The 16,839-nt window shown below is 45.0% G+C and overlaps 1 protein-coding gene across 1 annotated transcript in view; it reads right to left on the reverse strand.

Moving 5' to 3' along the window:
• Positions 1-15,705, reverse strand: part of MAP2K1 (mitogen-activated protein kinase kinase 1) — a 77,551-nt gene extending 61,846 nt beyond the window's left edge. Inside the window, exon 1 of the mRNA XM_059697630.1 lies at positions 15,189-15,705. Coding sequence (XP_059553613.1) covers positions 15,189-15,268 — 80 coding nt within the window. The 5' untranslated portion in view covers positions 15,269-15,705. The remainder of the gene's footprint in view (positions 1-15,188) is intronic.
• Positions 15,706-16,839: the final 1,134 nt, after the last annotated feature.

Below are 16,839 nucleotides of genomic sequence, written 5' to 3' on the forward strand. Positions count from 1 at the left end.
GACTCATCAACTGATCACAACTATCTAAATGTGTATATAATGGAAAAACCAAATTAAACTGGAAAACTTAATGTCTGTAGGTTCTTTCTTTAAAAGGTATTTATACATTCAAGTTTTTTGAAAGTTGTGCTTAAGCAGATTCAAAGAAGGAGTGAGGGAAAAAGAGGTCACTCTATCCTTGTGCACTTTTTGTTCAACTCCCATGTAACCTCTTCTTAAACTGACGCCCTTGCTGACATCAAAGCACGATGCCCTTGGGATCTACACCAAAGAAATTGGAGGCAGGATCAGCATTTTTAGCAGTCGGCCTTGCACCAGGATTCAGAGAACACCTGCTACTTTAAAACAAAACGCCATTCATTGTGGGAGGTGTTAACTTTATAAACAGATTTGTGAGCCTCCAGTCTCCTGGGCTTTCAGGCAACAGAACCAGGACACAGGACATAAAGTAAAACCACAATCAAGTGTCAGTAAGAATCAAGGATGATTTTTCAAAACTGGCAACTTCTGCAAGGAAACAACAGAAACAAAACCCTAAGTTTTCTTCTGAGGCTCACCTCCTCTTCCCAGCCTGTGGGTTCTCTGGATTTGTTTTCTCAACATGTCAGAAAAATTCACTATTGCTTGACCTGTGCTTCCTGTGGATATGCTGGAAATAACTATCAATTTATATAGACTAAAGCTAGCAAGAAGTTTTGTGTTTGTTTGCTTAAACATTATTTTGGCTTTGTCCACTCAACCAAAATTTTAATTGGTATCAACAGTATTATAAGATTCAGGGGTCCAAAATGGTATGGTCCCTAATAATCAAGAAAGTGTTATGATTAAAAATGATATTGCATTTAATGTGATATTACACAAATAGTTCAAAAGGAGAGAGATGCAAGTTAACATTAAAAAAGGCATAAGTGGTTGAACATCAATCTATGTACTGGGGGAGATTGCGGTGCGAACAGGGCAAATGCCCAAACTGTGGGCATGATCACCAGAAGCGGGCATTCTCTCTCATCATTGATGTTTCTATCTCTCCCTCTCCTTTTTTCTCTGAAATCAATTTTTTAAAAAAATTTTTGTTAATGAAAATACAAAGAGCATAAAACTTAGGATGAATTTTGTTCTTTGGATACTTTAAAAAAATGTATTATGAATTTTTCCAAACATACAGAAAAATGGAAAAACAAAAACAGCGAAACTCATAAATTAACCAAATAATTGTGAACATTTGCCCCATTTGCTTTTTCCACTATGTGTCTGTGTATTTTTTGCTGAAACCATTTCAAAATAAGTTTCATGCATCATCTATGAGTCACAACACTCTCCTACATAATCATACTACTACTATTATGTCTAAAAAAAATAATAACTCTCTATTCAAATTTACCCAATTGACCCAAGAATGCATTTTATAGCTGTTTCATTTTTTGAGTCAGTACCCAATTGAGATTCATGCATTCCATTTAGTTGGCATGTTCCTTAGTCTCTATTCCAGAACAGCACCACTACCCATCCCCCACCCACCCCTTTTTTCCTATGACTTTGACTTTTTAAATAGACTGGATCAGTTGTCCTGGAGAATGTTCTGCATCCTGGATTTGTCTGATTGTTTCCTCTTGGTGTCATTTAACTTGTTCCTCTGTCCCTGTATTTGCTGTAAATAGGAAGTCAGGTCTCAAGGCTTATTTAGATGCAGGACTGGGTTACGTTTTAAAGGATGGACAGCATGTTTAATGTCAAAATCTGTATGATTTATCAACATTTGCAATTTAGTATTAAGAATAAAGGGTGCCTTGGCTAGAGTGGCTCAGTTGGTTGAGTATCATCCTGTTCATGGAAAGGTTGCTGATTCGATTCCCAGGCAGGGCATATAGCTGGGTTGCAGGTTCAATTCCCAGTAGGGGAACATACGGAAGGCAACCAATCAATGTTTCTTACATCGATGTTTCTCTCTCTCTTCCTCTAAGCATGTTCTCAAGAGAGGATTAAAAAGAAAATAAAGAGAACCAAGATGGCAGCATAGGTAAACACCTGTACTTGCTGCCTCCCACAACCATATCAAAATTACAACTACAATACAGAACTATCATCCAGAACCGCGGGAAAGTTGGCTGAGAGGAAGTACTATAACTAGAGAGGTAAAGAAGAAAGCGCATTGAGACTGGTAAGAGGTGCAGAGGCGCGAAGCAGGCTGGCACCCGGGTGTGCCGCTTTTTTAATCGGGAGGGAGATACAAGCTCCCGCTTGCTCTGAGCTCCAGTGCTGGGAGAGACTCTGGGGAACCCAGACACATATGGGGATAAACTGGACTGTCTGGCATCGGGCCAGGAACATGGAGCAGCTTTCTTCCAGAGGTGCTCACAATGGTCATTGTTCCTGTGCTGGGACTGCCCAGGTGCAGGGCTGACTGGTAGCCACTGCTGTTTGATCCACCCTAGAGATTCCCTGAGACCCCGCCCAAACCAATTTACAACCCCACCCAAGCTATGCGCAGCAGCTTTTGCATATGAATGGCCTGTCCTTTCTCAGCCTAAAACCTGTCAAATAAATTGCAGATGGGTCAGGAAGCCACAAAGGTAGCAAAAGAAGGCCCAAGGCTGCACCAGCAACAGCCTGTGTTGCTTCACAGCTGGGTTTCATCTGGGCACTTCCAAACCCCATACAAAGAGGAGGAATACGCAGATCTCTCTGTAGCTCCTGCTAGGTGGCCCCAAGCAGTGGCTGACTTTGCACCTCCTTGGAGATCCAAGAGCCAGTGTACCCAGTGGTCAGTGTGAGACCACACCAGATTACAATTCTTCACATCCATAAGAGACACACTCAAGGAGCAGACTCAGTGAGCACCAAAGCCCCACTGAAGCAAGTCCTGCCCCATAAGGGTGTCTCCTGCGCAACAGATCTTCCATTGTAGACACAGCTGGTCCTCCCAGCCAATTGGCTTGGAGGTCAATTCCTCCCAGTGATAACAACAGCAATCAAGGCTCAACTACAACAAGACTGTGCACAAAGCCCACAAAGGGGTGCACCAAGAGCATCCACCTCAGGTGACTGGGGAGGCTGAGCCACTGGGCCCTATAGGACACCTACCACACAAGGCCACGCTATCAACTCAAGGAGACTTAGCAGCTACCCAGTACATAGAAACAAACACAGGGAAGCAGCCAAAATGCGGAGACAAAGAAACAAGTCACAAATGAAAGAAATGGAAGAAAGCAAAATACTGGATATAGAGTTCAAAACCACAGTTATAAGGTTACTCAAGAATCTTCTAGAAACTTCCGAGGAACTTAGTGAGACCTTCAAGGATCTTAGTGAGAATGCCAAAAAAATGGAAAAGGATCAGTCAGAAATTAAACATACACTGACTGAAATAAAGAATAATATACAGAGATTCAACAGTAGACTAGAGGATCCCAAGAATCAAGTCAAAGATTTGAAAAATGAGGAAGCAAAAAAACACACAACTGGAAGAGCAAAACGAAAAAAGAATCCAAAAATATGAAGATAGTGTAAGGAGCCTCTAGGACAACTTCAAGCATACCAACATCTGAATTATGGGGGTGCCAGAAGAAGAGAGAGAGCAAGATATTGAAAACCTATTTGAAGAAATAATGACAGAAAACTTCCCCTACCTGGTGAAATAAATAGACTTACAAGTCCAGTAAGCATAGAGAACCCCAAACAAGAGGAATCCAAAGAGGACCATACCAAGACACATCATAATTAAAATGCCAAGGGCAAAGGACAAAGAGAGAATCTTAAAAGCAGCAAGAGAAAAACAGTTACAGTGAGGCCTTGACTTACAAGTTTAATTTGTTCCGTGACGGAGCTCATAACTCAAATTACTCGTATGTCAAATCACTGTGACGTTCGCTGTGCCAACTAGCGGTGGGGTATCTGAAGCTGGCTCATAACCCGAATTTTTTTGAGCCTGCAAAAAAATCGGCCCGAGAGACAGCTCGTATCTCAAAAAACCTCATTAGTCTGGACACTCGTAAGTCAAGGCCCCACTGTAGTTACCTATAAGGGAGTACCCATACAACTGTCAGCTGATTTCTCAACAGAAGCTATGCAGGCCAGAAGGGAGTGGCAAGAAATATTCAAAGTGATGAATAGCCAGGACCTACAACCAAGATTACTCTACCCAGCAAAGCTATCATTTAGAATTGAAGGTCAGATAAAGAGCCTCACAGACAAGAAAAAGCTAAAGGAGTTCATCACCACCAAACCAGTATTATATGAAATGCTGAAGGGCATTCTCTAAGAAGAGGAAGAAGAAGATAAAGATAAAAAATTATGAGCAACAAAGTGACAATAAGTATATATCTATCAACAAGTGAATCTAAAAATCAAATGAATAAAAAAGCTGATGAACAGAACAGACTGGGGAATGTAATAGAATCAGGGGCATGGAAATGGAGCCGACTGACAATTCTCAGTGGGAAGAAGGTGTGGGGGGTGGTGCAGGAAGAGATTGGACAAAGATCTCATATGCATGTATGCAGTACCTATGGACACAGACAGTGGGGTGGCAAGGGCCTGGGGTGGGGTGGAAACTGGGTTGAGGGGAGCTATGGGGGGGAAAAAGAGGGACATCTGTAATAATCTGAACAATAAAGATTAAAAAAATAATAATAAATAAATAAAATAAAAAAGAACAAAGGGTAGGAGTCAGCTTTCTGAGAAGAAATCAGATTTAGATAGCAGTCCAGTAATCATAAAGTGCTTTCATAAACATTATTTCAGACTAGTGGCCCGGTGCACAAAATTTGTGCAGAGCGCGCGCACGGGGGCGGGGGGCGGGGGGGGGGGGCTGGGAAGGGGTTCCCTCAGCCCAGCCTGCACCCTCTCCAATCGGGGACCCTTTGGGGGATGTCCAACTGCTGGTTTCGGGATCCTGTGGGATCGGGCCTAAACCAGCAGTCGGACATCCCTCTTGCAATCTGGGACCACTGGCTCCTAATTGCTCGCCTGCCTGCCTGCCTGCCTGATCGCCACTACCTGTCTTTGCCTGCCTGCTTGATTGCCCCTAAACCCTCTGCCTGCCTGCCTGCCTGATCGCCCCTAACTGCCCTCCCCTGCCAACCTGATCTCGCCCCCAACTGCCCCCCCCCCGCAGGCCTGATCTCGCCCCCAAATGCCCTCTCCTGCCAGCCTGATCACCCCTAACTGCCTCTGCCTCGGCCCCCACCACCTTCCAGCTTTGTCCAGAAGGAAGTCGGACATCGGGAAGATGGCTGGTCAACCCGGTCTAATTAGCATATTACCCTTTTATTAGTATAGATAAGATAGTTTATATAGGATAGGATTGCTTAAATGGTGGGGGGAGCCTTTTTCGCAGGAGGAGCTACTCTTGGCAGACAAAAATACATAATCCCTATATCTGGACTGATAGCCATATGCACTATACTGCCAAACCAGTCATTAAAAAAATTGAACCGCTTTCTTACACCTTCCACCAAACAGCTGTTGCCCTTAAAACCCCTCCTCAGCCCCCACCTTAGGTTCTGCCTTCACAGTTCACCCAGATTAGGTTATTTTTGTTTTGTTTTTTGTTTTTTTGTTGTTGTTTTTTAATATATTTCTTTATTGATTTCAGAGAGAAAGGGAGAAGGAGAGACAGACAGAAACATCAATGATGAGAATCATTGATTGGCTGCCTCCTGCACACCCCCCACTGGGGATCAAGCCCACAACCCAGGCATGTGCCCCTGGCCAGAATCGAACCTGGGACCCTTCAGTCTGCAGGCCGACGCTTTATCCACTGAGCCAAGCCGGCTAGGGCCAGATTAGGTTCTGAATGGTCGGTTTCTATGCCAGTAAGCGTCAATAGTTCCACCTCCTAGGCAGCCAACTGGCTCCCTGCAGTTCACCCAGCTTTAGTTCTGATTGGTCAGTTTCTATGCCAGTCAGTGTCAAAAGCTCCGCCTCCTAGGCAGTCATTGGCTCCTCACAGTTCATCCAGATTTGGTTCTGATTGGTCGGTTTCTATGCCAGTCAGCATCAAAAGCTCCACCTCCTAGGCAGCCATCTTGTGATGGTGTGATGGAGTGTTAATTTGCAAATTACCTCTCTATTATATAGGATTATTATATAGGATGATGTTCACCTGCCCACCTTCCCTCACAGGTTTGTTATATAATCACTAGAGGCTTGATGCATGAAATTCATGCAAGAGTGGGCCTTCCTTCCCCGGCTGTCATCACCGGCTTCCCTCTGGACACCAGCAGGCACTCGGGACCCAGGCCTCTACCTCTGCCTCTGCCTCAGCCACCATGGTGGCCGGGGACCTCTGCCTCTGCCTCTGCCTCAGCCACCATGGAGGCCGGGGGCCTCTGCCTCTGCCTCTGCCTCAGCCACCATGGAGGCCGGGGGCCTCTGCCTCTGCCTCTGCCCGCCATGGCTTGGTCCAGAAGGATGTCCAGAAGGACATCCGGTCTAATTAGCATATTACACTTTTATTATTATAGATTCTTACTTTACTAATGAGGAAATCTTGAGTTTCAGTGAAGTTAAATGATATGCACAGGTCAACAATTAAGTGGTATAATTAAGTCTAGAACAAACATCCTAGAATAGCATGGAGTTACTGATGGCATAAGAGATTTATGTTATATCTTTAAAGATGGGTCACATTCATTTATTCCAGACACTCTTCTAAATGCTGAAGAAATCTCAGTAAACAAAATAGTCACGGTCCCTGCCCTCACAGAAGCTAAAGTGTGGTGGCAAGTACAAAACAAAAATAAAGTCACACAGGAAAGCAGAGGAGGGCATTCCAGACAAAGGAAATCATGTGAGCAAAACTAGACAGAGGCAAGAAGCAGTATGCTATGGCCAGGGGTAGGACAGTAAAAGGATGAATCAGTATGGACCAAAGCAGGTGAGTTGGGAAAAGGAGGAAAATCAAACTAGATGGGTAAGGCAGGGCCAACAGCTACTCTACTGAAGTATCCTCTCCCTTTCTTTAAAATATGGGTAAACAGCCCAGCCAGTGTGGCTCAGTGGTTGAGTGTTGACCTATGAATTGGACGATCACAGTTCGATTCCTGGTCAGGGCACATGCCCAGATTGCAGGCTCCGTCCCCATTAGGGGAGTGCAGGAGGCAGCCGGTCAATGATTCTCATCATTGATGTTGCTATCTCTCTCTCAATCCCTTTTTTTCTGAAACCAATAAAAATATATTTAAAAATATATATATATATGCATAAATAAGTGAAAGTAGAATTTTGTGTTTTTGTTCAAACAAGAGCCCCACACACAACTCCTTGCCATGGGCTAAATCATCTATATGAATCAATTGCCATTTCTGTACCTGCTGCATCAAGAGCAGAGATGGTCTTCCCAAGGGCATGGGCTTCAGCTGGTCTTACTTTTCAGAAACTGTTCTCAAAAAACAACACCAGTATTAGTTATTGCAGCAACAAACTAGTAGAAACATCCAAGTTCAAAACTACAAAATCAGTTACAACCACATCAAAGGCTCCTAGTTATCATGGTGCACAGCCCTGAAAAGATCATAAGAGGCCTCTCTCCCCACAAAAAGAACATTAGTCTATCTCAACTTTTCTGTCCCTTCCTTAAAGGCCTCACACACTAACAGATGTTATGTCCCTTACAAACCTGGCAGAACTGCTGATGCTATAAACTGTGCTCTGAATGCAAAAATTAAGTAAGTCTGAGTGATTCAGAGTTACCTTGAAACAGTTCCAAATCCAAAATCTGTGGATGCCACCAAAGCCAAGCAATGCATCCTCCTGTTTACTCAGCACCTTATAGCCTTCAAAGCACTTGGTGTATTGAATCTTCACAATACTCCTTCAAGGTAGGAGTATTTAATCAACAGGTATCTACTGAGTCCTTCTTAGGGGCCAGATACTGTTCTACACACTGAGCAAAAAACAAAGCCAAGCCCCCCCTCATGAAGCTTATATTTTAGTGGGAGGGTACAAATACTTGTACACAAAGCAATATTAGTTAGTGGTAAGCGCTATGAAGAAAAATATAGCAAAACAAAGGAGTAAAAAAATGACAAGAAGTGTTATATTAGAGTGATCAGGATGTCCTCTGTGTGGAGACATTTGAGCAGAGGTCTGAAGGAAGTGAGGAAGCAAGTCATGTGGGTATCTGGGAGAGAGCATTCCAAGTAGAGGGAAAGGCAAGTACAAAGGCTCTGAGATGGGAATGGACCAACCCTAGTGTGGAACAGCACAGAAAACAGTGTGGCTAGATAGAGTGCATGAGTGAAAGGGGACAGTGGAAGAAAACAAAGGACCTGATTAGGTAGGGCCTTGTAAACCATTAAGGTAAAGATTTGGTAAACAATTATTATCTCCACTTTACAGACAAGGAACTAAAGGTCAGAAGGTAAAAAGGACTTGCCTAAGGTTAAAAAAAAAAAAGTGAGTTTTTAACAAGTATCCTGTGCTATCACTGAGATTTCTCAGATCTCAAGCTTCCCCTGTGGAGACTAAAGGTGTTCTTTAAAAAACAAAGACAGAATAAGTGCCTCATCTTGGAAGGAGAGGCAAGGTACCTTAAGACCCAGCAATCCCATTTCTGAATACTAGTACATTCCACAGAGAACTCTCACAAGGATTCAAAAGAAGCTATGGTACAAAGACAGTCTTGGCAGAACTATTTGAGGCAGCAAGGGAATGGAAACAACAAAGTGGTCTAATTCTAGAGGAGTAAGTAAAATGCATTACATGCACATGATTAACTGCTCTGCAAATGAGAGAAATGATGAACTAAATACACATAAAGCATCATGAATAGAGCTCAGAAACATTCTGTCTGGATTTTTAAATAAGAAGATAAGCCCCTGCTTGCATGGCTTGGTGCAGGTTCAATTCTGGTCAAGGGTTGCAGGTTTGATTCCCAACCCGGGTGAGGGCACATGCTGGAAGCAACCAATCGATGAGTCTCTCTCACATCAATGTTTCTCTGGCTCTCTCTCTCTCCCTCCCTTCCACTCTCTCTAAAAATCAATGGAAAAAATATCCTCCAGGTAGGACTAAACTAAATAAATAAAAATATGGCACTCAAAAATCTGGTCTGTTCACATATTCTTGTTCTCTTCCAAGAAGGCCCCCACCTGAAGATCAGTGTGGCCATGTGATATGCTTTAACCAATGAAATGGTGGCAAAAGTGATATGTATCACTTGTGGGCAGAAACTTAAGAGCCAAAATGTGGTTCACAAGATTCCCTTCTCACATAAGCCTATCAGTCTAGTCCCGTGGTCGGCAAACTTCGGCTCGAGAGCCACATGCGGCTCTTTGACCCCTTGAGTGTGGCTCTTCCTAAGCCTTAGGAATACCCTAATTAAGTTAATAACAATGTACCTACCTATATAGTTTAAGTTTAAAAAATTTGGCTCTCAAAAGAAATTTCGATCATTGTACTGTTGATATTTGGCTCTGTTGACTAATGAGTTTGCCGACCACTGGTCTAGTCCCTGAAGGAATCTGATCAACAGAGCTTCCCACTGACCTGAAAGTGTGTTAAATTAGTTAAGACTTTTGTGGTGTTACCTCAATATAACCTAGTCTATCCCAACTAATGCAGAGTTACAGTACAATAAAAATGAATGTTTAAAGTGTACAACATAATGATTTGATATATGCAAATACAGTGAAATGATTACCACAGTCAAGTTAATTAACATATCCATCTCCTCATATAGTTACCATTTTTAAAAAAACATTTTTTATTGATTTCAGAGAGAGAGGAAGAGAAAGGGAGAAACATTAATGATGAAAGAGAATCATGGATCAGCTGCCTCCTGCACACCCTCTACTGGGGATGGAGTCAGCAACCCGGGCCTGTATCCTGACTCAGAATCGAACCTTGACCTCCTGTTTCATGGGTTGACGCTCAACCATTGAGCCACACAGATCAGGCAATAGTTACCATTTTTTAAATGTGGTAAGAACACTTAAAGTCCACTCATAGCACATTCCCAGTAGTCAATACAGTATTAACTATAGTCATCATGCTGTACATTAGATCTCTGGACGTATTCATTCCACATAACTGCAACTGTGTATCCTGTGACCAACATCTCTCCATTTCCCCCACCCCTCCACCCCTGATAACCACCTTTCTACTCTCTACATCTGTGTATTCCACTTGTTTAGATTCCATATATGTGATAACATGCAGTATTTTTCTTTCTATGTCTGGCTTATTTCGCTAGCATAATGTTCTCCAGGTTTTCCACATTGTCGCAAATGACAGGACTTCCTTCTTTTTAAGACTGAAGAGTAGCACAATAGCATTCAGCTATACTCTAAGCACAGAAACACACAAAACACCTATCTAATTCCCAACAGTACATATATACATAATGGGTGGAATTATAAGATCATATATTAAATATCCCAGAATGGGTGAATGGTGCCTGTGAAAGAAGATGGGGATTGGGAAATGAGAGTAAAAGGGAAAATAAATAATGAACAGATATAAAAAGGTTTGTTAAACACATTGTACAAATATGAGAAACTTCATTCACTCACTGATTCACTCAACAAACACTGGTGCAGTTACTATGTGCCAGGTACTGTATTCTAGGTACTATTTACAGAGCAGTAAATAAAAAAATGGCAGCACTATGCTTATAGTTTATGGTGTACAGAAGAGAGATATTTTAAATACCCTAGTAAAAAATTATAGAAGTGAATGAGCGTCATCTAAAAATGAGGTAAGCCCTAGCCAGTTTGCCTCAGTGGATAGTGTCCGCCTGCGGACTGAAGGGCCCCGGGTTTGATTCCAATCAAGGGCACATACCGCAGTTGTAGGCTCCTCCCTGGCCCAGGCCCTGGTCCGGCACGTGCAGAAGGCAACCAAATGATGTGTTTCTCCCACATCAATATTTCTCTCTGTCTTTCCTCTCTTTTCCACTCTCTCTCAAAATCAATGGAAAAATATCCTCGGGTGAGGATTAAAAAAAAAAAAAAAAAAGGAAGTAACATGAGAAAGAGGGATCTACTTTAAATTAGAGCAGCGGTTCTCAACCTGGGGGTCGAATGACCCTTTCACAGGGGTCGCCTAAGACCATCAGAAAACACATATATAATTACATATTGTTTTTGTGATTAACCACTATGCTTTAATTATGTTCAATTTGTAACAATGAAATTGGGGGTCACCACAACATGAGGAACTATATTAAAGGGTCGCAGCATTAGGAAGGTTGAGAACCACTGAATTAGATGGTCTGTGAACATCTCTGTGGAAATGACATTTAAGAGGTGAAGGTTAGCCGAAACAGGTTTGGCTCAGTGGATAGAGCGTCGGCCTAAGGACTGAAAGGTCCCAGGTTCGATTCCGGTCAAGGGCATGTACCTTGGTTGCGGGCACATCCCCAGTGGGGAATGTGCAGGAGGCAGCTGATCGATGTTTTTCTCTCATCGATGTTTCTAACTCTCTATCTCTCTCCTTTCCTCTCTGTAAAAACTCAATAAAATATATTTTAAAAAAAAAGAGGTGGTTACTTCTTTCCTAGCTAGGAAAGAGGGAGGGATGAGTCAGTCCAGGAAAAGGAACAGCCTGCAGGGAGTATGGACCATCCTATGGAGGAAGTGAAAGACAACTAGTATGGAGGAAGAAAAAAGCGGCAGGAAATGTGATTAAAGAGATGGGGTGAGGGGCACAGTGGGTAGATCACTCCTATTCTCATAGCCCAATATAAGAAGTTTGGGTTTTATTCTAACTGCAATAGGACCATGAAAAACATTTTAAACCAGGGGAATATGATCTTATTTCCAACGTATTTCATTCTAACACTTAGCATCCTTACAATATGATCGTGTTTCTGCAAAACTTGCAAAAAGAATTTTTGCACTTGTTTTCTTCAAGGAACCTCCCAGAACTTGCATAACATCAGGCCCCATATAACCCAGCTCCATCTGAATGAGCTTAAGTGCTACATTAGAGGTAAATCTCAAGGTGCCAGGGAGCCACAGAGAATCAACTTGCCAATTTAGTACCAAGAGTTCTTTACTGTCAATGTTCCTTTTTCTTTAGTTTACGTTGTATGACAAGCATGTCAAACTCAATGGTTAACACGGGCCAAATAAACAAGGTTTACGTTTATGTGGGCCACAAAAAAACAAAAGCTTCAATTTTCGTATAAACATAGGTTTATTTCAATAGAGACATGCTGAATACAAAGAGCTGAAATAAATGAGTCATTGTTAGCATAAAATAATAGAATATTTTAATAAAAATTAATATTTTTTTCTTGAACATTAACTTACCAGACGCTGAATAACTGAACAAATTAGTAAATGTAACACAAATAAACCTATTTTTCTTGTTCTCCGAAAGCAAAATATTTCCTGTTGTGCACACCAAACAAGTCAGTCCAAGACTAATGACGTGGCCATTGGCTGCTAAAGTATTCACTGCTTGTATTAGTGGAGAGAAATGGTGTGCCTGCGCGTAAGGCACAAAGGGAAATGAATGCAACACGATTACAGTAATCAGTCATCAGCGAATGTTGTAGTTTGTTATTAATAATTATATATAACAGGATATTGTAAAAATTAAGTTACAAAATTTTTATCAAAATGTTTCTTACATGCTGCTATATAGGCTGGGCTGCAAAAATATTCATTGTGGGCCGCATGCGCCCTGCAGGCCGAGAGTTTGACATGCTTGTTGTATGATAATGTTCAGAACTGTAACCTGGTCTAAATCACAGAAATCATGAGAACAGTAGCTTTTTTTTTTAATATATCTTTATTGATTTCAGAGAAGAAGGGAGAGGGTAGAAACATCAATGATGAGAGAAAATCACTGATCAGCTGCCTCCTGCATACCCCCGGGGATCGGGCCCACAACCCGAGCATGTGCCCTGACCGGAAATGGAACCATGACCTCCTGGTTCACAGGTCCATGCTCAACCACCGAGCCATGCGGGCCGGGTGAGAACTGTAGCTTTGCTGGAGAAACACTCTGGAAGGTGAAAGATGAAGACGTGTACAGCTTTCAGGATTCCTGTTCGTAGTGGGACAGTCCCTGCTTGTCTCAGGCAGCCTACATAAAGGTGCCTCCTATTGTAACACAGCAATGTGTGATGGAGGTAGATGCATATGTCACACAAAAACTAAGCAAGGGAGATTCATTTACCCAGAAGCAAAGGTACCTTAACACACATATCCACCAGGAATGAAAATTACCTTCCAGTTTCCTTCAGCCTTTTCAACATTTACCCAGTAACAAAGGCACCAAGAGCTAACATCTACAGGAGACTTACTATGTATTAGCTTATTTAATCTTCATAACTATCCTAAGTCAGTTCTATAATTAGCCCCATTTTTGCAGATGAAAAAAAAAACCCACAACAAAAACAACTAAGCCTAAGCCTTAGAGAGATTAAAAAATTTGTCCCAAGTCACAAAAACCACAAGTAACAGAGCCAAGCTTCAAACTTAGCCTGACTTCAGAGTCCAACCTCTTCCCCACTATTTAGAATCTCCTAGTCCCACCCAAATTTTTCTGCCACCGACTCGAGTACTTTCTTCTTTTCCTTCCTGTACTGTTTTCTGTTAATGAAATTTCCCCCTTGATAATACAGCTGTGGTGTTACAATTAACAACAGAAAGACCACAGGTAAATCCACTTAGGACCTTCCTCCAAATCAAACAGGGCAGGATGACCAGGCCACAACATTCAGCCAGAATCCACTGTGGTCAAAACAAAAGGTCAAAAATTTGACCTGAAAGCAGTGACGTAACTAAGGAATCTCCGCCTCTGGGGGTTTTTCAGTCTATTTTAAGGGGATAAAATTCTGTAAACTAAAACTGAACGAATGTACGAGTCAAAAACATGCAAAACAGACACTACAGTATTGAAGAGGGTACCCTTTTGTTGGGCGCGGGTGTGAGGAACTTGTCTGAGCTCACACTACAGGTCCAACAATGGCCTGATGACCATTACAGAGGTGACCATTCACCAAGCCAACAGGTCCCTGGAATATTAAAATCCAGAGAGAGGAAAGTTAGAGAAATCACCAAAGGACAGGAGGTCCAGGCCTACTCTATTGGCGTCATCCACTAGTTAGTTTCCTAAAGTCTTCAGTGTTCAGGTAAAAGATTAAGAGCCAAATCTTTTTCCGGGGATTTCTTCAGAGGGTCTCTCTCCCTCACAGTCTTTTTTGTCCCTTACCCAAAACCCAAAAGAATTGTGAGAGCTCAGAAACCCCCATGAAACAATTTCATCAGATTGGATGGATGGGTGGGTGGATGGGTGGATGGGGGGATGGGTGGATGGGTGGATGGGTGGATGGATGGATGGGTGGATGGGTGGATGGGTGGATGGGTGGATGGGTGGATGGATGGGTGGATGGGTGGGTGGGTGGATGCGTGGATGGGTGGATGGAGGGATGGGTGGATGGAGGGATGGATGGATGGGTGGATGGGTGGGTGGATGCGTAGATGGATGGATGGAGGGATGGGTGGATGGAGGGGTGGAGGGATTGAGGGATGGATGGATGAGTGGATGGGTGGATGGAGGGGTGGAGGGATGGAGGGATGGAGGGATGGATGGAGTCAGATGAAGAGGAAAGCCACTCCTTGTAAGACCCGATAGTCTCCAGGAAGAAGGACAAGGACAAGGAGCCCCCAAGTCGGCAATGGAAGAGCCACCTGGAAGTCAGTGCACACACGCCCCGCTGGCCAGACAGCGGCGGCAGCGAGGCGCTCCCGGCCCACAGGTGTCAGGCACCAGGTGAGAATGCTGCGGGTGGATCCCAACTCCGCTCTGCATTTCGAGCCGCTCTCAAGTAGATGCGATCTTAATTCTCTCCATGACCTGTGTCCCCTTCGGGCCAGAATCCCAGAGGATCGCACTTAGAAACCCACTGGGGAGGGGCAGTGGAAGAACCAGTTTTTTTTTGGGGGGGGGGGTTCCTTGTGGCCTGGGATGACCGAGAGGGTCGGGAAGGGGGTAAAACTCCAGACTTGCTGGGTCCACTGACGGGCCTGAGTCAGGAGCACAATCAGTGCTTAGTCACCGATATCCCGGCGGCCGGGACTTCTCCGCTCCTGCCCGCCCGCCCGCCCGCCCGCCCGAGACGTACGTGACGAACTCGAGCGGAGCCCAGCGCGCGGCGCACGCCGACTCGGCTCAGGCAGCCCCGCGGGGGCCTCCCGCTCCGGCCCGCGCTCGCCGCCCCCCATACTCACTCCGCCGCGCTGGTCCCGTTAACCGCGGAGCCGTCCGGGGCCGGGTTCAGCTGGATGGGCGTCGGCTTCTTCTTGGGCATTTTGAACCTGGGAAAGGCGCTTCCAACTCCGCGGGGAAAGCGGCCCCTCGGCTACCTCCCTCTGCCAAGTCCCGAGCCCGCCGCGCGGGGCCAGCTGGGGGCCGCGGGCCGGGGGCTGCCTTCGGAGGACGGCGCGCCCCGCGAGGTCCCGTTAGCGCCTCGGGGCGGTGGAGGGCTCGTGGGACCCCCGCCCTACTCGCCCGGGGCTGGGCTCCACGCGCAGGGAACCCCAGAGTTTCCCAGCAGGCGCAGCTCGGCAGCCCAGGACGCCCTCCCTCTCCCTCCGTCAACCGGTGGCTCGGGCTCGGGGCTCCGGGCTCCGCAGCGCGCGAAACAGAACCCCGCTCCCGCCACCGCCCGGGAAAGTGCCGCTGCCTCCTCGCCGCGCTCCCAGTCGCTCCGCGCAGCGGTCCCCGGGAGGCGCTGCAGGGCGGGGGAGGGGCGGGGGAGGGGCGGGGGAGGGGGATGCCTCGCTCCCTCCCCCGGGCGCGGCCTTTTCCACACGCCCACTCGGCTCCGCCCGCTTGCCTCGCCGACAGCCAATGCGAGCCGGCCTCCGCGGCAGATGACGCGGAAACACGTCACGGGGGCGCGGCGCGCTGCCCTGGGGGCGGGGTCCGGCGAGGGCTCCACAGCGCCCTCTACGGGCAGGAGGCGCCGAGGGGGCCCCACCGGGAGAGGAGGTGGTACATCCTGGATGCCACAAGGAGCTGAGAGTTTGTCGGGGTCTGGTACCACGCTGCCTCCCACTCAGTGGTGAATGGAGACCTCCGGAGGTGAAATAACAAAATAAATAAGGAAAAGGGCCCCTTGTCCAAAGGAAGGACAGAGTGAGGGAATAGAAAACTTGTTTAGAGACACCTTGCCTATAATGGTAATACTACTGATCTATTGACTGATGAGGGTACAGAGAGAACGATAGTGCTGATGAGATTGTAAATTGGGGCAACCATTTTTGAGAGTAGATTAGTAATATTTTTTAAAGCCTTAAAAAAACCCATTTCATCCAATAATTCCAGCTCTTATGAAACTTGAAGTATTAGAGAATAAGGAGTTTAGTAAAATAAGAGAGGTACAATGCCTATTCAAAATGCACATTCAGCCTGGTGTATATATAAATGCACACTCAGTTTTCCTCACCCCCTTTGCCCTTCCTCAAGTATTCAGTCCTAAGGGCATTAGGTGTGCAGAGCAAGGTAAGCATCTGCACCTGGCCATGCAGAGCAGGGTGTCAGGGGCAGAGAAGGAGGCTATAGAAACCCCAGAGGGTGAGGAGGGCTTGCCCACCCAGGAGGCAGCCCTGTACTGGATCTTGTAGTCCTAAGCCAAGTGGGTAGGGCAAAGCCTTCCAGAGAGAGAAGCATGGCAGCTTAGATGGGAGCCTAAATGTGATTAAGGATAATATGAGCCAGGTTTCTCACTGCGATAAAAAGTTTCAAATCAAGAAAGGAAGCAAAGGGAAATGAAGAAAATCCTGTGATGTTATATTGGAATTGAAGGTATTGATGTGAATTCATAGTTTTCAAAATATAGAAAAAGATGTGTGAATGTGTGTGGGTAGGTGTGATCCT

The sequence above is a fragment of the Myotis daubentonii genome, chromosome 1 (assembly GCF_963259705.1).
Source record: "Myotis daubentonii chromosome 1, mMyoDau2.1, whole genome shotgun sequence".
Classification (NCBI taxonomy): Eukaryota; Metazoa; Chordata; class Mammalia; order Chiroptera; family Vespertilionidae; genus Myotis; species Myotis daubentonii.